We start from the raw sequence: 21,743 nt of genomic DNA, 5'->3' as shown, positions 1-21,743 counted from the left end.
CTTTCCTGTGCCTCCCTCACCCCAGTGACACCCATCACGTGCTCTCCCCAGTCCCGGTGTGCTCAAGTGTCCTTATTCTCAGCTCTCGATGCTTCTCAGGGGCCTTGGCATCTTGCAGAAGATTCTCCAGGGTCCTGAGCCTTCCCAGCCAGTCGGGGAATTCAACACAGCAACCAGTTATTTGAGAGGGTCCAACAAACACCCAGGGGCCTGATGGGTTCCCTGTGTGCCAGACACCCTGCCAAGGCCTGCGGCATGACCTCATTGTACATTTTTTTTATCTTCAACTAGTGGTTTGTTTTATGGAGAGAGTGATTCTGGACCACGGTGAGATCAGTCACACAAAGGATAATGTTCTCCCTTCCACATTTCCTCAGTTCTTATTTTCCCCCCTAGAGGCAAAGTTCGTTGCTACATTTTGGTTTTCCAGGAATAATTCTGTGCCTGTATAAAGCAAATCCAGGAACGTGTTTACTAAATAAATAGCACACCCTAGATGCTACCAGCACTTTGCTTTATTTACCTATCAGTACAAATAGGCCTTGGAATTTCTTGTGCAGATGGGCTGGTGTCTGCAGACGGACATTCTGGCTGTTTCCATCTTCTGGAGTCCAAGCAAAGGTGCAGTGAATATCTTTCTAGACATCCTTGCTCGTAGACACAAATGCAGCTATAGGATCTAGCCCCAGAATTGCTGGACCAGAGGGTATAAGCATTTCACATTTTAAATTTTAGTTCTTGTTTTGAAAAGGTAATGAATTCACATGGTTCAAAATCCAAAAGGCAAAAAGAATGTAGAAGTGAAATAATCCTTCTCATTCCTCTCCCTAAAGGGACCAGTGTTACCTTCCAAAGAGACTCAATGACGTCTAATACGATTTTTTCCCTTTTTATACACAAAGAGTAGCATGGAATACACCCCGATCTGCATCGTACTTGTATCTTCGAGACTTTTCCATTATTAGCCCATTATAGAGAGCGGCCTCATGCCTTTATATAACAGCCGTGTGGTTTTCCATTGAATGGAGGCACCATGATGAACCAGTCCTCGCCGTGATGTCCTCCTAATTGTGTCTTTGGTGGTGTTGGTGCAACTGATACTGCAAAGAACATTCATTTTCATGTCGGTAAATTCCTCAGACTGAAATTGCTGGTTCGAAGGTAGGTGCGTTAATCATTTTGATAGCTACTGCTAAAAATTCTCTAGTTTACACACCCACCAACCAGAAATGCGAAGCCTGTTTCCCCACACCCTCACACACTCAGCATATCGCGGTGTGTTTAAGTGACGGGCAAAAAACTGTACCTTACTGTGTTTTAAACATGCCTCCGTTCGTGTGTTTTCGAGCCATTTGTGTGTCCTTTTCTGTGAGCCGTTTTCTTATTTGTTGCCCTTTTTTGACATGGTTATTGGTCCTTTTCTTCCCGATTTGTCGTTATTTCTCCCCATTTTGTTACTGTTTTTACTTTTCCATGCTGAAATTGTGTTGGGCATTGTCTTCTTTTAATCTCTTCTTCCTTTTTTTTTTTTTTTTATAAATTTATTTATGTATTTTTGGCTGTGTTGGGTCTTCGTTGCTGTGCGCGGGCTTTCTCTAGTTGCGGCAGGCGGGGGCTACTTCTTCGTTGCAGTGCACGGGCTTCTCGTGGCAGTGGCTTCTCTTGTTGTGGAGCACGGGCTCTAGGCGTGTGGGCTTCAGTAGTTTTGGCACGCGGGCTCAGTAGTTGTGCCTCACGGGCTCTAGAGCTCAGGCTCAGTAGTTGTGGCACACGGGCTTAGTTGCTCTGCAGCATGTGGCATCTTCCTGGACGAGGGCTTGAACCCGTGTACCCTGCTTTGGCAGGTGGACGCTTAACCACTGCACCACCAGGGCAGTCCTAATCTCTTCTTTCTTTCCAGTGCTTGTCTCATCTCAGTTTTTGCATTTTGAGGCTGTTCCATGTGGGCTTTATGTTAGGAACGAGGTAGGGATTCAACTTTCTTTTCCCAGATGGTTACGTAGTTGTTTCCACACCATTTACTGTATAATTCATCTTTTCCCCACAGATCTGAAATATCATTTGTATCATATACTAAATTTCCACATATATATCAGTGCTTTTCTGGACTCTGTTCAGTACCAGAGAATTTGTCTATTCATCGGTCATTGCATTTGTTTCTGTTTGTTTTTGTTTTTGTTTGGCTGTATCGTGTGGCTTGCGGAATCTTCCCCAACCAGATATTGAACCCAGGCCATGGCAGTGAAAGTCCAGAATCCTAACCACTAGGCCACCAGAGAACTCCCCACCACTGAGTTTTTTAAAAAGTATTGTACCTTTATATTTTCATAATTTATAGTACCCTCTTATTCACCCTTTTGGTCCCATTTGAACTTTAGAACTAAGTTTCTTTTTTTTTAATGATGGTATTGTTTTTATTTGGATCACATCAAATGTTTATATTAACTTATGGAGAATTGACATCCTCAAAACGATGTGAGGATAATAATATTAATAATATTAATCTGGACTTCCCTAGTGGCACAGTGGTTAAGAATCTGCCTGCCAACGCAAGGGACACGGGTTCGAGCCCTGGTCTGGGAAGATCCCACATGCCGTGGAACAACAAACAAATAAACAAAATAAATTTAAAAAAAAACCCAAAACAAATAATAATAATAATATTAATCTGTACATCCAAATATAGGAGTAGATGCCTTTCCATTGGTTCATGCTTTCTTTTACGTCTCTATAACCTTTTTTTTTTTATATATAAACTTATTTATTTTTGGCTGCGTTGGGTCTTTGTTGCTGCGCGTGGGTTTTCTCTAGTTGCGGCGAGCAGGGGCTGCTCTTCATTGTGTGCATGGGCTTCTCATTGCGGTGGCTTCTTTTGTTGTGGAGCACAGGCTCTAGAGCACAGGCTCAGTGGTTGTGGCTCGCGAGCTCTAGAGCGCAGGCTCAGTAGTTGTGGTGCACAGGCTTAGTTGCTCCGTGGCATGTGGGATCTTCCTGGACCAGGGATTGAACCCGTGTCTCCTGCATTGGCAGGTGGATTCTTAACCACTGCTCCACCAGGGAAGTCCTCTATAACCTTTTAAGTTTTCTTCATTTAAAAGTTCTCGCATGCGGTAGTCCCTGGCAGTCCAGTGGTTAGGACTTGGCGCTTTCACTGCCAGGGCCCAGGTTTGATCCCTGCAAGCTGTGGTGTGCCAGAAAAAAAAAAATTCTTGCATGCACATTTATTCTTCATAGATACATGAGTTTTTTCTATTTTTTTGTTCCTTTTGTAAATGGGATCTTTTCTATTCTTTTCTATATATATAATATGTTTATGATGTAAATGTTTATTAATATATAATACACAAGAATAAGAATAATATATATTTATAATATAAATAACAAATTATATAACATATAATTTTAAAACTAAACTCCAGACTTTATTCAGTTTTCACTAGTTTTCCCACTCATGTCTTCGTTCTGTTCCCGGATCCCACGTTCCATGTGGTTGTCATGTTTCCTGAGTCTCCTTAGTTCTGTGATAGTTTCTGAGACTTTCTTTGTTTGTCATGACCTTAACCATTCCGAGGAGTGCTGGTCAGGTATTTTGTAGACTGTCCCTCAACTTGGGTCTGTCTGATGTTTTTCTCACAGTTAGACTGGGGTTACAGGTTTTTAGGAAGGAGACAAGGGAGGCGCCCTTCTCGTCCCATCGTATCAGGGGTCCACACTATCGACGTGAGTTATCGCCGTCACATCAGCCTAGATCACTTGGCCGAGGTAGTGTTTCCAGTGGTCTCCACTGCGAAGTTACTTTCTCCCCTTTCCACACACTGTTCTTCAGAAGCAAGTCACGAAGTGCAGCCTACACTCGGGAAAGAGCGTGGGGGCAGGGAGCAGCTACATAAAATGTTTGGAATTCTTCTGTAAGGAAAATTTGTTTCTTCTCCTGCATTTATGTATTAATTCAATCATTTTATATCAGTTTGGACTCATGGATATTTATTTTATAATTTGGGTTTAATCCAAAAGTGCATTATTTATTTTGTTGCTTAAATTTTTTAAGCTTTGGCTATTGGGAGCTCTTTCAAGTAGGCTCTGTGTCTCTTTGACATGCCCCCATCCTTTGGCTTCTTTTGAGCACTTCCTTACTTTCCAGTACTATAAGATGCTCCAGGCTCATCTTTTATTCATCCTGCTCCAACCCTAGCATCAGCCATTTTCCAGGAAGCCTGGAGAACAGAATTAGAAACCAAGATCTGGGTGCTGGGTGTGTGTGTTGCTCTTGGGGTGGCACTTCTAGGCCCTTTCGGCAGACAGAACTAGGAAATATCTGTCTACATACTTACCTGTGTGTACACACATATGCCTCCGTTATAGTTTGTAAACTAGCATATAAAATGAAATTATTTTATATGTACAAACTTAGTCCCCCCACCAGCCTTACTAAATTGTCTTGTTTTCCTCTTTGTATCATCTCATTTCATCCCACAACAACTATATGAAATCAAGACCATTATTATCCCCTTTAGAGAAGGAAACTGAGGTTCAGAGAGTTTAAATAACTTGTGCAGATGACACCCCTCCAGGAAGGAGGTTTCAAACCCTAGAGGTCTCACTCCAGAGTCCTGGAAGCCCTGCCCTGTGCTGCCTCCTTGTGTCCTGATGGTTATAAAACCCCATGGCATTCAAGGGGCTGACTGGCTACAATCAATGGGCAGCCTTACGATGGCCACCAAGGACCCACCGTGCATGAGGCATCCAAATGGTAAGGGTTCCCCCCATCAGGACTCTGGGGGAGTGAGTTAAGCTGGGACAAGTGATTAACAGGCAGGACAGACTATGATTAATGGTCAGTGGACTGACGCAGATGGCTGGGTGAGAGGAGTCCAGAGCAAATACCCCTGGGAGCTGGACGTGGTCCACGGTGCTCAACCCCAGAGAAGGTCTGGAATCAGGCCGGATGGGAAGAAACCTTTTGGGCAAATGTCAGGCAGTGGCCAACAGGCAGCCCGAGTTCTCTGGCTAGCTAGTCTTTGGGAAGCCTGGCCCTGGGCGGCCCACTTCTGTCTCAGCTCAGCTCCCACAGTGACAGGGGCTTCCTCAGAGTCCCTCCCTACAGGGCCCTAGGCTCCAGCTGACCTCCTCCTGAAGCCCTTCTGGTCTCTGAGCCCCAATGAAGTTGGGCTTCTCAGAAAGTCAGCTTCAGTGGCCTAAGGTCCTGGGTTCTGGTCCCTGTGCTGCCACTTTCCTGCTCATCCCTTTGGGCCTCAATGAGCATAGCTACAGTCAAGGCTTGGCACATCACAGGTCCTTTTTTTTTTTTTTTTGGCTGCACCTTGTGGCTTGTGGGATCTTATTTCCCCGACCAGGGATCGAACCCATGCTCCCTGCAGTGGAAGTTTGGAGTCCTAACCACTGGACCACCAGGGAATTCCCCACAGGTCCTTGATAAATGGGAATGGCTGCTAGTGATACTGATGGGAGACTTCCCTTGGGAATGTGTCACCCCTGTGGAGTGTGGACGACTTTGTGGGAGCTTTTGGACGTACTCTGTCCAGAGTGTCTTCCATCACTCCAAAAACCACACGCTAGGTCCCTGAGATGCCTCACACACAGCCCTGTCTGTGGTTCCCAAAGAAGCCCTACCCAAGAAAAGGGCTCTCTGTCAGAAAGTGAAGCAAGGAAGGTTTCCAGGACACCCAGAGCTGGCTCCCACGTGTGGGAGGGAGGGTGCTCCAGGCAGGGGTTGGTGGTCCCAAGTGCCCCAAGGAAGACCATAATGATGTCAGCCCCACACCCTGCTGAGTGCCAACAGGGAAAGTGGTGCCTAGTTTATTTACTCCCTGCCTTGTTCCCCAAAGGAACTGAGGCGGCTCACAAAACCCAGATGCCTGAAAAGTTAAAAAGTCAGAGGGGAAATCGGGTGAAGGGAAAAATCACAGCAGAAAGTAAAATAAAGCCAAGGGTCCCCACTCACTGGGCCTGAAGACCTAGAACACCTGTCAGATGTAGCCACAACTCTGGCTCTGCTCTCCCTAGTGGCTGAGAAGAATAGTGAGAGCAGACCCATATCCCTGATCCAGGTACCATCGCCTGCTCCCAGGAGGATGAACCCCACTCTCCACTTCAAGACTCAGCTCCTTCTCCCTCTCCCACTTCTCCCAGGCTAGGGTGGGCATGTTGTCTGTGCTCTTACAATTCCTGCATCCCATCCCTAGAACGTTCTCTCTTAAGGCAGGACTTTTTAAAAAACCTATCTCAGCATCCTGGCAAGCAGTAAGATTGGAGATGTTTGTTGAAGAGACAGATAAGAAAAACCCTTGTTCAGTGCAGAAACAGACATGCCTGTGCATTTCCCCCAGTACCTGGGCATCAGAGATGTGGGAGCCCCCCACTGTAGGGGGTAGGCAAGCAGAGGCAGAGGATGGGGCTGGTAAACCCAGACTTCCCAAGCCCTGATGGGGAAGGAGCTTCCGGCCAGCTCCAGGGAGGGATTTGGGCTCTGAGAATCTGGCGTGGAGGCTGCAGGGTTTGAGGGAAGCTACAGTGGAGACATAGGCAGAAAATTTGGCCTTAGCTATGACGAAGGTGGTGTCGACCAATTTCTGGATCTTTCAGCATTGTTGGGACAGGGATTTGGGGCTGAGCTGCTGGGACCTGGTGCATGCCGGGTTCAGCACCCTTTGTCCCACGCCCCCCTCCATGATGCCATTTGACATGTTATTTAGTGCTGGCCATTTACCCCTGTGGGCAGGAGGGAGGTGGGAGAGCTCCTCAGAAGAGACCGCAGGGCGGCGGGTCAGGGGCCACCCACTGCCTCCCAACCTCGGAGAGTCCCCTCTCCAGCCTTAGTTTTCTTTTCCTCTCTCAGAGACACCAGGTTGAGGCTTTGATTCAAGGATCACATATCTTAGTATAGGGCTTGGCACGTAGTAGGTTCTCAAGAAACGGTGTCTGCGTTTGATGGATGTGGAGCAGAGCCGGCGCAGTGCGGCAACTCGTCCAAGGTCACACAGCTGGGCTGGATCCGACCCGGGCGCCCTGACTCCAGCGGGCCGGATTTGTGAGGAGCCAGCTTGGGGGAGCGGTGTTTGGAGGAGGGGACAAGGATGTGGGCGGGAAGGGACTTCTATTTTGGAGCGGGTGACAGGAGTGCGGAACGCAGAGGGGGCTGGGTCCCTCCCCGGGCTCCCCGAGTCCCAGTCACCTTCCCGCGACCCTTCCCGGGAGGGGCGTCCCGGGCGGGTAGGGGGGAGGTGGGAGGGGCGGGCGGGCAGGCGGTTACCTCATCGCCGCCTCCGGGAGGCTCCGCTCGCTCGCTTTCTCGCGCCGCCGGCTGGGGCGGCGACTCCGGGCGCCGGAGCCAGATAAGGACAGAGGGACGGAGGCGCCGAGAGGCAGTGCCGCCCCCAGCGCCCCTCTCCGCCGCGGGACCCAAGCAGGGGGTCCGACCTCGGTGCCCCGCGCTGCGGGCGGCGCCTCCAGTCGCGCTGCGAGAGGAGGCCGTGTCTGTGCGCGGCGCGTTCGGTCTGTTCTCTTCCGAGCTTGGCACCCGCCGGAGCTGCTCTCACGTCTTCCGTCGGCCTGCTCTGCTGTCTGTCTGCCCGCCCACCGCCAGTTGCGTCCTCCGGCCTGGCCTCCCTGGGCCCCGGGTGCTCCGAGGGGCGATGAGGAGCGCGGCGGGGCCGGGGCGTACCGGGCAGTGCGCGCGGCGCGCGCCGAGCGGCGTCGGCCCATGAGGCTTCTCAGCGCGGGGCGCGGCAGCACGCGCGGGCCATGGGGGGCAGCCTGCGGGTGGCGGTGCTGGGCGCCCCGGGCGTGGGCAAGACAGCCATCATCCGCCAGTTCCTGTTCGGTGACTACCCCGAGCGCCACCGGCCCACGGACGGGCCGCGCCTCTACCGGCCCGCGGTGCTCCTCGACGGCGCCGTCTACGACCTGAGCATCCGCGACGGCGACGGTGCTGGCCCCGGTCAGAGCCCCGGGGGGCTAGAGGTAGCAGCTCGAGGAGTGGGCAGGGGCGTGTGACAGCATGTGTGTGGGTGCTCGGTACACACGTGCGAGTCCGCGTGTACGGCCCAGGGGTGCCCGACTGTGTTCATGGGCCGAAGAATGAATGTATGTCCTTGCATTTGTGTGTCTCACCCCTTCTGCTGGCCTGAAGTTGCCCAAAATCAGGCCCGAGACCCGGCGAGTTTGCAAGGTGGCTTTTTCTAGCTCGCTTAAGTGCCTCTCTGTTTGCCTGCCTCCGCTGGTGGGTGGGGATCTGTGCGTGGGGGAGCATGGTCCTGCCTCCCTGAGGGTGAGCGTTGTGGGTCTGGGGCCTTGAGCAGAGCCGCACTGGGAGAGGTTGAAGCCAGACATAGTGGTGTACTTTCTAGGGGGATCATTCTCTGCTCCCTCATTCCTGTGACCTGAAGCAAAGACTCGTCTAGTAATTTTGCAAAGTCCAGGACAGACTTTGAATCCTTGGAGCTGATGCCTTCGAGAGGTGAAGAGGAAGGAGCAGGCAGGATTAAGCAGGGCTTCCTGGAGGGGGTGGCATTTGGGCTAAACCTGGAAGGATGAGTGAACTTTTGATGAAAAGAAGTAGTGGAAGCATTCCAGGTGGAAAGAGCAGCATGTGCTTAGGCCAAAGGCCTAAACGTGTACAGCTGCCGCTAATTAGTGGTCTCTGCGGGCTGGGGGAACACCGGCCAAGGGCTTTGGAATTAGGCTGAGGCATAACTACCAAGGAGGGGGTCTGGGGAGGGGCGGGGTTTGTCCCGAGTTGAACTGTGGGAAACTGGAGGAGGAGGAAGAAGATAGGAGTGAGGGGAGAGGAGACCCAGAGTGAAAGAGGGTTGAGGGCTGACCGGCTTCAGGCACGGTTTTAAAATTCATACCCCAGCGTCCGTAAGGACAGTGGGTTTAGCGTCAAGGCCCCTGCTGGAGGACTGGGCATGGGAGAGTGGGAAGGTGGGGCTCCGGCAAATTCTGGCCTCCCGCCCCCAGGAGTGGCCGGACCCTAAAGACTGGAGCTTGCAGGACACGGACGCCTTCGTGCTCGTCTATGATATCTGCAGCCCAGACAGCTTTGACTATGTGAAGGCGCTGCGGCAGCGCATCGCGGAGACCAGGTAGGTGAGCAGCGGGGCGGAGGGGAGTGTTTGCGGGTCTGGCCAGGCCTTTGCCTGAGGTGAGTGAGGGGGTTCTTCCGCCATCTTGGGCCTGGTCTCAGGCCTTCCGGGCCTGGCCTCTAGCCCTATGCGGTCTTTAGGCCTGGGTCTTTGTGTCTTTGTGGTTCTGGTAATTTGCTGGGGGGGTCTCTGGCCGCAAGAGGGGAATGTATATACCCACTTGGGGGGATTCTCCGGCCATGGGGTCCGTGGCACCGCGACCCTTTTTCCCATTTGGCCCCCAGGCCGGCGGGCGCACCCGAGGCGCCCATCCTTGTGGTGGGCAACAAGCGGGACCGGCAGCGGCTGCGGTTCGGGCCTCGGCGCGCACTGGCTGCGCTAGTGCGCAGGGGCTGGCGCTGTGGATACCTCGAGTGCTCGGCCAAGTACAATTGGCACGTGCTGCGTCTCTTCCGCGAGCTGCTGCGCTGCGCTTTGGTGCGCGCACGCCCTGCGCATCCGGCTCTGCGCCTGCAGGGGGCGCTGCATCCGGCGCGCTGCAGCCTCATGTGATTGAATTGGACAACACGACCGATGGCGGGGAGGGGTCCTCCATTTGACTGGAACAACTGGGGACCCGGATTGGACGAGATTGCCCAACTTCTCTCGGATTGGACAGGACAGCCTCCTCTCTGATTGGCTGAGGAACACTCCCACCCAGTCTCCTGGGCGACAGGCTTCTCTTTGAATCTCATTGGACCCAGCTAGGCCCCATTGGACAGTCCTTTCTGGGACCTCATTGGGTCACGATCTCATTGGGTCACGATCCCATTGGATGGAAGGGACGTGGTTATGCATCTGATTGGAAGCTCTCAGACTGCTCTTGGAGTTCCATTGGACAAACATTAAATCCCGCCTCTCAGGAGGAAATAAAGGGGGAAACAACTCAAGTGCACCTGGCACTTCTGGGATGGCAGGATAATCTTAAGCGTGAAGGTCAGAGCTGCCAGGCATTGCCCCCTGGCAATTAACTCCAGAATCCCAACCTGTAATGAGGGTCCCCAAATGGGTGTGATGGCCCCAAGGCTGAGTCCCCAAGAAGCAGACACAAGTAGCTGGAACAAAACTTTACTGTCAGGCTCTGCAGGGCCACAGGACCGCAGGAAGGGTCCTTATTGGGCTGGCCCAGCCCCCTCTAAGGCATTCAATAATATTAGTAATTAAATAGCAATGCTCATCCCCCAACCGGAATGTACAACAGAGGTCCCATTGTGCCATGTGGTCCCAAGGGGTCTGGTCCCATGAGGTCTGGTCCCCAAGAGGCAGGGGGGACTCCCTGATGCAGAGGGGTTAAGGCCACAAAGGAAAAGGAGAAGGAATGGGGGACTGGGGGCAGCTGGGCTGGTCCATCACATCCAGGAATCTGGCTCAGCCCTTGGGCTGACTGACTGCAGGGCATGCCAGGCCCTGGACTCCGTGGGTCCAGATGGGCGGCGGGGGCCCCTCGGGGTGGGGATGCGTGAGGGTTTTCGGTCTGGCTGTGTGTCCATCCGGCCTCGTGCCCAGGTCCTCAGGGGCTCTGGGCCGGCCATGGGGCTCCCAGGTGCATCTGGTGGGCCCCCTACACCGGGGCAGGGGTTGCCTTCATCGGAAGAGCTAGACAGAGCTGGGCCTCGGGGCCCGGGCAGCCCATTGGCCATCCTGCCAGAGTCTGCGGGTTGGCCACACTTGCCACCCAGGACGCTGAGGGACGAAGAGGAGGAGCTGGAGGAACAGTAGGCTGAGTCAGGAGCTGGAGGGTCTGGGGCCCGAACCAGGTCAGGGGCTGGTCCCGTCGGGGTCCCGCCAGCAGCAGCCTTAAGCGCTCGGGCATTGGCCAGGAACTCCTCTTCCAGGCGCTGGAATAGTTGCTGCTCCTCCTTTGGGTCAAGCTGCAGGGGTGTGCGGAAGACACTGGCCGGGGTGGTGCTCAACTCTGGACTGGGGCTGGGGACCCGGGGAGGCCGGGGCACTGCGGGGCTGTGGGCACGGGGAGTCTGGGGGCTGCTCCTGCCCCGTGGCATCCATGAGTGCTGCCCATCTCGGTCCCGACGCACCAGCAGCACAGCCTGCTCTTCACGGCTCTGGCTCCGGGCCCGCCGGGCAGGGCTGGGGCCCAACAGCTGGCCTCCTCTGCCTCCTGGGGCCCCACGCGGCCGCCCCCGATCCAGCCGGTCTCGGGACTGGCTGCGCGGGGCGGGGGGGCGTCTCGGGGAGGCCGGAGTGCCTGTGGTCACCCGACGGCTGGGCCGGTCCCGTCGGGGGCCAGTGCCTGAGTCTTCACTGCGGGCACCAAGGGGGCCGCTCTGGGCTGAGGAGGCTGAGGAATCGCTGTCCCCGGAGTAGCGGCGGGAGCGGGGGTGGGGGGGCAGCTGGTCCCGGGCCCTGGGGCAGGGGAGCAAGAGAGAGAGCTGGGGCAACGCGGAGGGGACTGGCGTGCAGAAAGGGCAGGAAGAGTAAGGAACCAGTAGCCGCGTGGTTGGGGCGGGGGGTGGGAGAGGCACCTGTGGTGTGGTGACGGGAGTGCCAAGGGTGTCTGTTGCCCTGGGGACTTCCAGGGAGAAGTGAGAGGCTCTGCCACAGCTTCCTGCAGCCACGGCCACCCCCGCCGCCCCAAGGCAGCAGAAGAAGTAAGGCCCTAAGCTCCCCCTCCCCGGGCCTCCAGTTTCCTGGGCAGGCCAACGGGAAGCAGGGTTGGACTGGCCGCCACCCAGCCCCCAAGGCCCGCCCAGCTGTGTTGTTCGTTTGGTTGGGTTGCCATGGAGACGGGAAGCCGGGCCTGCCGCCACCTCCCCACCCCCGGGAACTTTTCCCAGGGTGTGAGTCACGGAGCACAGTCATCCAGGCCAGGGCGGGCACCCCCACCCCCACCCCCTGGACCCCTCACCCCGCGTCCTCCTGCTTCTCACCTGAGCGGGGTCTCGGGCCCCTCCTTCGAGCTGCGTAAGCTAATGGGTGTCACCTCCGGGCGGGAGCCCCTGCGCTCACCCCCGGAGGCTGGGCTACCAGCTCGGGGGCTTCGGGTGGGCGACACCCGCTGTGGGGAGAAGGTGCGGGCCCTCGTCTGGGGTGGGCGGTGGGCTGCAGGGAGAGAGGACGGGTGGCGCATGAGAGGTGGGGCCACAGAGGTGCCCCCCCCCCGCCCCCGCCGTGGGCACTGACCCGTGGAGGAGCAGCGGCAGGGGTCGTGCTTGTCCAGGTAGTGCTCCAGCGTGTCCCAGCCGCCGCCCACGCGCACCATCACGTGGCTTCTCAGCACCTGTGGCAGCCCAGCGTGGGCAGGTCACAGCCTGCCCCCCCACCTCCCAGGCTGCCACCTGCTCAGGTAGCCCCTGGCTCTCACCCGCACAAAGATGAGCAGACTGGAGTCTCCCACGCGGTACTTCCCCTCCGAGACTTTGATCATGGGAAACTGGTCTGGGCAGGTGCAGCACCCCAAGATCTCTCTCACCTGAAGCCAGAGAGAGGCTGGAGGTCAGGGGTCAGGTCACTCCTCCCCTGGCCCAATGTCAGCAACTCCAGGGTCAGAAGGAAGTAAGTCCTTCTGGAAGCTCTCCTTCCCCTTTGGCTACCAGGGGTCAGGGAGCTGACTAGGGAAAGATGGAGGGACTGTGGTTGGGCCAGGGCCTGGGACCCCAACAAGGCACATTCTTCAAGTCCCTGAGCCCTGGGGGAGTCCTCACTCCCCCTCGCCCACTTCACAGACATGAATATTGAGACCCACAGAGAGGCCAGGTTTGGGGTGGAGGCAGGCCACAGAGAGGCCAGGTTTGGGGTGGAGGCAGGACCCACACCCCGTGGAGGCAGGAGTGCCACAGACATATGGGGCACACGCATACACCAACGTGCACACCAGGCCACCCGCCCAGCTAGCATACATCTGCCCACATGCTCCCCCAGGCTGGGAGCTGCCAGGCTGGCTGTGTGGGCGGCCCGCCTGCCTCCTTGCCCACAGCGGAGCTGCTGAGAAAATGAGCAGGTGGAGCCTCTGATGACCCTGGTGCAGGATGGGGTGGGGTGGCAACCTCTGCCCACAGCCATCCGGCTACCCGCCTCCAGGAAGGGGACATCATGTTCTAACCTCCTGATAAGAAGGAAACTCTTGGCCCGGCTGTGTGGGTGTTAGGGACACCTAGGTCCCGGGAAGAGGAGGAGGAAGCTGGGGTCATGGTCTGGCACCTCCTATGCTCAGGGTAGAACTAATCCTGCAGCTCCTGAAAGGACTTTAGCCCCCAGTAGCAGCAGCTACTCCAGGCTTGGGTTCCCAGATAAGTGATGTGTGCAGGGCCCTGGAGAGAAGGAGGGACCTGCAGAGCCCCTGGGAGCTTCCCTAGGCACTCACTGAGCACCTACTGTGTGCCAAGCGCCTTGCCCAGGACCAAACAACACAGGCACCCATTCAACCTCGAGCTCAGTGATGGTGTGAATGCAAATGTCTAGCAGCTGAGCGCAGGGAGGGCATACAGGAGGGGCTCAAATCACACGGCCCCCAGGATGAAGGAACACCTAGCACTTATCTGGTGCATGGTTACCACAGAAAGGAAGCAGGGAGATCGTGCAATGGGACCCGAGTTTTCTCCCAGGCCGTGCTGGGCCCTGTGACCTCACCCAGCACCTCTCCCTCTCTGGGCCTGCTCAACTCCTTGGGGCCAGGTATCCACTTGGTGCTCAACATAAGCACTCTTTCCATGGGGCAGGCTGTCCTGCAGATACGAGGATAGGCCCCCGGAGGTTGCAGGCACCACCCTGCTGTCTGGTCCCTGGGTAAAGGGAGAGTAAGCCAGGCCGCCGGGCATACGCACTCGGGGACTCACCAGCTCGTCAAGGTTGCGTAGGTCGCTGGGTGTCATGCGGGGCCCGCGGGAGGGAGCCCCCGGGGCAGTGGCGATCTCAGCAGCAGCAGCAGCAGCGGTGGCAGCGTCCTCCCCGGCACTGGGGGCGTTGGGGGCCGTGGGCGCGGCGCACAACTCCTGCTCAATTTCCTGTTCGAACTGCACGAGGCGAGGGGCCAGCAGGCCGAGGCGGGCCCCGCGCCGCGCCACCTCCAGCAGGCACAGCACCACGCTTTTCTCGTTCTTTCGCAGCACCAAATCCTCGGTCTCAAACATGAGCACTTCGGGCACACCCAGCTCTGCGCGGCACCAGCCGATGAAGGTGGCCACATTGTCTCGGGCCACGAAGGAGCCGGGTGCCACGCTGTGTGCCTGGAAGGCCACCCCACGGGCTGGGCGGGTGGCGGCCATTGCGCGGGCAGCCTCGGTGACGGCATTGGCATGCTGGCACAGGGTGGTGCCCGTGGCCAGCCCCGTCAGGAAGCCATCGCCACCGCTGGGCAGACCCAGGCCATACAAGGCGTTGAGCCACTCGGCCAGGTCCTCCTTCATGGCCTCCACGTAGGCCTCACTTGAGCGGAACGGCCGCACGCTCTTGGCTGCCGAGCCCGCGATGCCCACCACGGGGTCTGCCATGCCCAGGCCAGCCGAGTCACTGTGGGCAGGGACACGGGTCAGGATGGCTGTGAGGACCCAGCAGGTGCTCAGTACAGGCTATGCCGCTGACCACCTGCACCTGCCTGTCGTTTCAGACCAAATGCCTGGGTTTGAGCCCTGGCTGTGAGAAACTCTTCGCCTTAATTTTCCCATCTGCAAAATGGATGCAATAATAGTACCTTCCTCATAGGAACTAATGGGATGATTTTTATAAATGACTTAGTGTCCATAAGTGTTTGCTGCTTGGTTCTTTGGGGGAGGGGGGATTGAAAGACTTGGCAGAGTCCTCCTGCCCAGGCAGGGAGGCACCCATCCTTACTGCCCCTGTGATAGGTAAAGAGATGAGCCCTAGAGAGATGTAGCCCACGGCCCTGGACTCACAGTAGGAACCCCGGTCCCGACCTCAGAGAGGGGTTAGGTCGACTGCTGAGGGCTGGTGGCGATCCCACTTCCTCCGGAAAGATCCTAGGTCCTCCCTCAGCCTCCCTTCCGTAAGGACTGTGTCATTCTAACGACAGAACAGCAGAAGTAGTAAAGTAATCGCAGTGACCTTGGCCAGGTCTGAGCGTGCAGTGATATTATCTCCATTTTACAGATGAGGAAACTGAGGCGCAGAGCTCGCTCAAGGTCACAGAGCAGTGGGTGGCGGAGCCGGGGCCGACCTGCCCGCGTTGCTGATCCGGCAGCCGGCTGGCCCGCCCGCCTCCTCCAAGGAGCCTCGCTAGCGCCCCAGGCTGGTGCCTGTGAGCCGGGACTCAGAAGGGCCTTCGCCAGTCCTGGCTGTCCTCTGGGCTTCGGCCCAGAGAGGGTGCGGGGCTGCCCAAGGTCACACAGCCCTGGGGAACAGAGGCCCGCGGCTGCCGCCGCCAGGTCCCCTTCAGTGTGCGCCGGGCAGTGGGTGCTGGGGGTCCCCGCGCTCACCTGGCTCATCCCGCGGCCTCGGGGAGCATCGCCCCGGCGGGGCCGGAGCCGGGCCGGGCCGCCGCAGGGAGGCGCCGCCCGAGCTACAGCGGATCCCTGTCCCACCACCGCGTCCTCAGCGCCTGCAGTCTCCGCCCCGCCTCTCTGGAATTCGGATCCGGCCGGAGGGGGTGGGCGGGGCCGCGCTCTCTTAAAGGGGACGCGCTGTTCCCGGCCTGTGGAGGGGCTGGAGTCTCCAGATGCGGAGCGGGCCAGGGACTCGGCCCAGCCCTGAGCGGAGGCGGGACCACGGCCCCCAGGCGACCCTTCCAGCCCAGAAGTCCCATCCCCAGTCAGGCTAGTCCCCACGGTCCCTTCCACCCTCCTTGGTCTCCTGGGGAGGGGTTTGGGTGTTTCTAGTTGCTCTGCCTCCCCAGATAGTGGCCTCCCCGGGTGAGCACAAACGGGCAGTTCCCAAGACGAACTCAGGAAGCGATAGGGGCCCGGGGATGCAAGTCACCTCCGGCTGGAGTGGACCTCCTTAGCTCAGATAAATGAGGCCGTCCAGCCTTGGGTGTCGGACTTCCTATCAGCAACGCCGGCCTGGGGGAGGGGGAGGATGGCTCCGTTTTACCCCCACTTAACCACTGGCTCCTTATCGAATGCTCCCTCAGGTTAGGGGAATCCGTGGCTGAGGCCCACGTTTCTGACGCTGCGGCCCATACACTGCAGTGGGGACAGGCCAGTCCTGGACCACCTCTGGCTATCGGGGTGGGCCATGGAATAAACGGCAGAGGCTAGGCGGCAGCCTGGCTCTGGAGAGTTAAGACCCACTGGTTTCTTTTCAAGCTGCACAGGATAGACCTGGCTGGGACCAGCGGGAAATCCTGCCCCTGCTGCCGTTGGGCGGGGACACCAGGCCTGGCTGGGCAGCAGCCTCACTGGCCAGGCGGGGCTGCTGCGGGGAAGCACCACCACCAACCGCCCAATGCTCAGAGCTTTAATAAAGCTCCTACTGTGTGCCAGGCCAGCTGTGTGCCCTTGACCTGAAGGAAACAATGAGTCACCTCTATGAGGGACACTCATGCCCAAACTTGGGCTGAGTCAGGAGAGTAGCTGGTGGCGCAGGGATTTGAACAATGACTATTATGGGAATACCTTCATTCAAGGATCGGGGCATTTGTTACCTACTATGTGCCTGACCTCCTGGTGGCAGGCTGCTCACATCATCTCACTGAGTCCTTGTGACCTTTCAAAAGGTGGGCTCTTACCCCAATACCCAGGTCGTGCAGGTCCCACTCTACCCTCTCCACAGCCCACTCCATCCACTGTAGAGTGAGGAAGGCCCGTGTCTAGAAGTAGTAACTAACGGCTGACATTGACATGGAGCCTACTGGGTGCTGTGTCTTTTGGCACTGCAAAACCAAGAGCAAAAAGCAGGGAACAAAACAGAGCCAGCTCCCAGGCTCACAGTCTAGAGGTGGCTCCTGGGCTGCAACAGGGACAAGGCACTGGGGAGAAGGGAGTGGGGAGCAGGAGTGGGGGTGGGATGGGCCTGCAATTTTTTTTTTAATTTATTTATTTAGTATTTATTTTTGGCTGCGTTGGGTCTTCGTTGCTGTGCGAGGGCTTTCTCTAGTTGCCGCGCACGGGGGCTACTCTTCATTGTGGTGCGAGGGCTTCTCATTGCGGTGGCTTCTCTTATTGCAGAGCATGGGCTCTAGGTGCGCGGGCTTCAGTAGTTGTGGCTTACAGGCTCTAGAGCACAGACTCAGTAGTTGTGGTTCATGGGCTTAGTTGCTTCACGGCATGTGGGACCTTCCGAGACTAGGGATTGAACCCCTGTCCCCTGCATTGGCAGGCGGATTCTTAACCACTGTGCTACCAGGGAAGTCCCTGTTTGTTTTTTTAAAAATATTTATTTGTCTGCGCTGGGTCTTAGTTGCGGCAGGAGGGATATTTGTTGCAGCATGCGGAATCTTTAGTTGTGGCATGTGGGATCTAGTTCCCTGACCAGGGATTGAACCCGGGCCACCTGTATTGGGAGAACGGAGTCTTAGCCACTGGACCACCAGGGAAGTCCCAGGCCTGTAATTTTTGATCAGTGAACAGTAAAGGTGAGGGAGGGAGCTGTGTGGATATCTGGAAAGAGAGTGTTTCAGTTTCAGGGAATAGCCAGGGCAAAGGTCAAGGTAGGCGGGTGCCTGGTGTGTTCAAGAAAGAGGGAGGGGGTCTGTGAGGCTGGGTGGAGGCAGATGGAGGTGGGGCTGAGGGGCCACACCTCTTTTGAGGGACCTGGGAGCCAGGGAGGGAATTAGAGCAGGGGAGGGGTGTGACCTGACTTAGGTCATAACAGGTTCCCTGTGGTACTGTGGTGGACAGGGCAGGGGCCCTGGAGGAAACCAGGTGGTGCCAGTGTTGAGAGGAGTTGGATTCTGGCTGTATTTTGAGGGGAAAGCAGATAGAATATGCTGGTGAATCGGGTGTGAAGGTGAGGACAGAGTTACAGGTTTGGGGCTGCTGATACCTGGGGAGGACAGGATTGCTGCAGATGGGGCAGGGGAAGATCAGGGTGTGGAAACTAAGTAATTAAATTCTCCATGCTTTTTTGTGTTCTCCTTTTACAATTTTGGGAAACTGAGGCCCAGAGAGGGCAAGGGATGTGTGTGGTCAGCAGCTGTGCAGGAATTTGACCCCTGCTCATATCTACCTCGTGTCTCTGCAGGGCCCTGGACACAGGAGAGGTCAGACTGAACCTAGGCCCTTCTGTTGGTCATTGGGTGAGATGGTTAAGCTCCCTGAGTCAGTTGCACTGTTTGTAAAATGGGACAACAGCAGTCACACCACAGAGTTGTGAAAATGTTATTACTCAGCCGAGTGCAGCCAGGGCATACATCCACGGCTCCTCTGAGGAGGAGGAGCCGAGGGGGGATTGTTCCTCTCTATCTCCAGTCCCCTGAGCTGTGGCCTGCCATCACAGAGGCCCACTGCAGACCAGAGACTCCAATATTCTGACTCTAGGACACATGGCAGGTGTGGTTCCCACTGGTGTGGCCAGACCCACGGCCCAGGCCATGGAGGGCCTTGGCTTTGATCCCCTGTATCGTAAGGCGTCCTCTCCTCTTCCTGGCAGGACCAAGGGAAGTACAGACACCACTGGTGGGACGAGAGGTTTGGGCTATGGTTGTCCTGAGCCCATCCCCACAGACCCCACAGGCCACCTTTGAGTACAGAATGCTGTGGCTCCAGTGCAGGCTCGGGCTGGCCCTTGGGCGATGGGCATATGGCTGGATTTCCAGCCTCAGCTGCTGGGTGCTAGGGTGCAGCCTGCTGGCCTCGGTTGCAGCCGGAGGTTGGACGATGGGCTTGCCGGCAGGCCCCAGCCCTGGCACTGGGCAGCTCAGGTCCTGGCTGGTTCCATCCGATGCCCTCTGGGCTAGACTGACCTGTGAGCATGGCCCAGGATGAGTTGGTGACCCGCCGGGGGCTTCAGGATGCTTTGTCCAGATGTGGGTCCAATCATGACGACTGCTCCTGCCCTGGCTGCGGGGTGAGTGACCCCAAGCTCCCCTGAGCTGCCTCCTGTGCCCCGGAGAAGCAGGACCAGAAAGCCTGGAAGGCCCGCTTTCCCACCAGCCTCCATCTCTCTGTGCTCATGCTCACTCTGCGCCCAGCAGCTCTGTCAGGAGCGGGGCAGGATGGGGCGCTCCAGGGCCCGTGGTTGGGCCTAGGGGAGGCCCTGTCACTGCACTGTCCTTGGCTCCAATTTCCTCCCTTGGAGGTGAGCCACTCCCTGTGAGCCTTTGTCCACGCGTAGGGGCAGAGATCGGTCTCCCACTGACCCCTGAACCTTGGGCTGGGTCTGCGGGGTGTGGCCTTGTGGGACCACGAGGGTGTGCGGAAAATTTTTATCCTAAGTGTGACTGACCAGGAGCTCTTGAGAATTGGGAGCAGCGTGAGGAGCCCGGTTTCCACTCCCCACCCCATCCCCAGGCTTCAGCCAGCTCTGCGCGGCCCTTTGAGACAGGGCTTGGAACCCACGCCTCCTGAGGGCATCTGAGGTCAGTGCAGTCCAGACGTTTCTTTTGGCTGAGAGGACCTGGCCTGCCTGACATAAGCACCTCCACCCTGGGCCTAGGCGCCAGGGACGCGAGGCTGCCCCCGCGGGGTCCTCAAGCTCTGGGCAGGAGTTAGGCAACGCCTGTCACACTCCGTGGCTGTCCCTGCAGCAGCTGCTGGGAGGGCTGCTCATGATCCCCTAGCTTGGGCTGCAGGCTGGGGAGGGGGTAGACCGGGCACCCAGCCCTTTAGAAATAGGATGCCTGTGGGCGGCAGGTCAGGAGGGGGAGAGCGCAGGCTCTGAGGAGCCCCCTCGGGCCTGAAGGCAAGTCCCATCTCCTCACCTGAGCCACGGGGTGCTCACACTGCCTCAGGGGCTGATGTGCACTTGGCACGATGCAGCCCGGTGATGTCGTGGGTGCGTTCGGGCCTCAGGAGTGTGAACTCTGGCACTGACACCTGCCAAGACTGAGGTGGGAGCGTCCTTGGCTCCTTGCAAGAACAGCACTGGCCTGTGTGGCGGGGCTGCGGGGAGGAAGGCAGAGAGGGCAGCTCGGGTCATGGGGGCCTGAGGGAGGCCAGATCTCATGGGTCATAGCCAGCGTGGCAGGAGCCTCCGGAGGGTTTTGAGAATGGTGAGGTCGGTCAGCCTCCATGGGGTAAGGGCTAGAGGGGTGGAGGGAAGCTGGGAGCCCTGCGAGAGGGCCGTGGGAGGCATGGGTGTTTTTGGTGCTGCGTCTTGGAGAGCCTGATGGTTTACTTTGGGGTCTGAGAGAACAGGAGTCAATGAGGAACTCCAAGGTTCAGGATGAGGGAACAAACTCTTCCACTTGCTGAGAATGGGGTGGAGGGAGGTGCGGGGCAGGATCCAGCCCTTTCAGCCCATCAGATCCCGGGAAGAGCTGGCACTTGGGAGAAGGGTGGGCAGTCAGCCAAGCAGTGAGGGGTCAGAGGAGCCCTATCACAGCCTGGGAGCCCCTGTATTTAGAGGTCAGGCAGAGAAGGAGGGCAGCAGAGGCTGGGAAGGCACCACCAGTGATCTGGTGACATGGAGGTTGCTACTGTCTCCGCAGAGGCAAGACCGATTGGAAGTGGTTTCTAGAAAGGGAGAAGAGGTGGATGCCAAGGAAAGAGTAAAATGGCTTGGTGGCTGGAGGGGGATTAACGAGGGGTAAGGGAGGGTTTTCCAAAGGTGCAAGCGCAATGCGTATTCATTTGGGAAATGGGCTGGTAATGCAGAAAAAGAGGAAACGGGAAACCAGAGTTAGCTGTATGTAAAGTACGTCCAGGTGGTCTGGGGAGAGAGAAGACCCGGGGTGAATGGTCAGACCGTGGGGCCAGTAGGGTGCTGTGAGCAGTGTACCCACTTCCCCAGGCCCTGCTCTCTCTGGGCAGGGGATGGTAGGGAAAATTCACTCCAAACCCTTGCCCCTTCCCCTGGTTGAAGGTGACAATCTCTCCTTGAGCCTTAGGACACTAGCTGTCTTTGACTGGGTGGGTGTGTTAAGTTTGTTTCTTGAGCATCTGCCTGGGGACACATTTATGGACTAAGTTACAGTTGCTTACCTGGAAAATGGCTTTTCCCAGATGGACGTGATAAGAGCCTTGGATCTTTGAATGACTGAAACCTACTGGCCTGCTTTGGATACTTATCTTCATGCGGCTCCAAGAAGAGACCAGACTGACCACAAGGCCAACAGGTGATGGGTCTACGGCTCTTCACATCTCCTCCCTGATAACAGAAATGTGCTCTGACCCCACACAAGGCAACCAAGGCAGTCTTAACCAAGGCCTCCATTTTAGTTTTAGGCTGTTTACCTAACTTTAAAACTCTAACCCCATAACATCAAGGAAGCACAATAACCACTACCACTTAAGTAGGAAATATAAAAACGGTTCCCCTCCTTTACTGTCACTAAGGCAGACCTGCGTCCTGAAGTGTGTGGAGGCTCAGAGGCCCACCAACTCCGCCACTGCTGGGAGGGGCGTTCAGAGGGCCCTGTGACCCAAAGCTCCCTCAGAGGGCTCCCAGCCATGGATACCCAACACAGTGCCCCCCCCCCGCCCCCGCAAATCGACAGACCTGGGCTATGACGTCCCCTTGAGACACGGCTCAGGGTCAAAGTGACACTCGAACCCCCTTTCCTTGCCAGCAGCACCGTGACCAACACTG

General features: G+C 56.8%; 2 protein-coding genes across 4 annotated transcripts; one reads left to right on the top strand and one right to left on the bottom strand.

The window, feature by feature from the left end:
• The first annotated feature begins 7,276 nt into the window (after positions 1 to 7,276).
• RASL10A (RAS like family 10 member A) lies at positions 7,277 to 10,033 on the top strand. The gene is made up of 3 exons (XM_060028304.2): positions 7,277 to 7,980; positions 8,980 to 9,104; positions 9,389 to 10,033. The coding sequence occupies exons 1-3, from the start codon at positions 7,762 to 7,764 to the stop codon at positions 9,654 to 9,656; spliced, it is 612 nt and encodes a 203-aa protein (XP_059884287.1). The 5' UTR covers positions 7,277 to 7,761; the 3' UTR covers positions 9,657 to 10,033.
• Positions 10,034 to 10,172: 139 nt separating this feature from the next.
• Positions 10,173 to 15,670, bottom strand: GAS2L1 (growth arrest specific 2 like 1). Of its 3 annotated transcripts, XM_069541315.1 has the most exons (6): positions 15,533 to 15,670; positions 13,937 to 14,609; positions 12,466 to 12,573; positions 12,285 to 12,381; positions 12,032 to 12,203; positions 10,173 to 11,507 (listed from the first exon to the last, which is right to left on the bottom strand). In XM_069541315.1, exons 2-6 carry the CDS (start codon positions 14,588 to 14,590, stop codon positions 10,493 to 10,495), a joined length of 2,046 nt encoding a protein of 681 aa, XP_069397416.1. In that variant the 5' UTR covers positions 14,591 to 14,609; positions 15,533 to 15,670; the 3' UTR covers positions 10,173 to 10,492. The 3 variants fall into 3 exon arrangements, with proteins under 3 accessions (XP_069397416.1, XP_059884285.1, XP_059884284.1); XM_060028302.1 differs by having other exon boundaries at positions 12,032 to 12,381; XM_060028301.1 differs by having other exon boundaries at positions 12,032 to 12,381; positions 13,937 to 15,663.
• Positions 15,671 to 21,743: the final 6,073 nt, after the last annotated feature.

The sequence above is a fragment of the Delphinus delphis genome, chromosome 13 (genome assembly GCF_949987515.2).
Source record: "Delphinus delphis chromosome 13, mDelDel1.2, whole genome shotgun sequence".
Taxonomy (NCBI): domain Eukaryota; kingdom Metazoa; phylum Chordata; class Mammalia; order Artiodactyla; family Delphinidae; genus Delphinus; species Delphinus delphis.
This window is presented reverse-complemented; position numbering and strand designations above follow the sequence as displayed.

What these genes read in the sequence shown, in the direction of transcription:
- RASL10A (XM_060028304.2), top strand. Translation starts at nt 7,762, where the DNA reads ATGGGGGGCAGCCTGCGGGTGGCGGTGCTGGGCGCCCCGGGCGTGGGC. An exon ending in AGAGCCCCGGGGGGCTAGAG is followed by an intron (nt 7,981 to 8,979) that starts GTAGCAGCTCGA and finishes TCCCGCCCCCAG; the next exon opens with GAGTGGCCGGACCCTAAAGA. An exon ending in CAGCGCATCGCGGAGACCAG is followed by an intron (nt 9,105 to 9,388) that starts GTAGGTGAGCAG and finishes TTTGGCCCCCAG; the next exon opens with GCCGGCGGGCGCACCCGAGG.
- GAS2L1 (XM_060028302.1), bottom strand. Translation starts at nt 14,590, where the DNA reads ATGGCAGACCCCGTGGTGGGCATCGCGGGCTCGGCAGCCAAGAGCGTG. An exon ending in TACGCAACCTTGACGAGCTG is followed by an intron (nt 12,574 to 13,936) that starts GTGAGTCCCCGA and finishes CTCTGGCTTCAG; the next exon opens with GTGAGAGAGATCTTGGGGTG. An exon ending in GTCTGCTCATCTTTGTGCGG is followed by an intron (nt 12,382 to 12,465) that starts GTGAGAGCCAGG and finishes GGGCTGCCACAG; the next exon opens with GTGCTGAGAAGCCACGTGAT.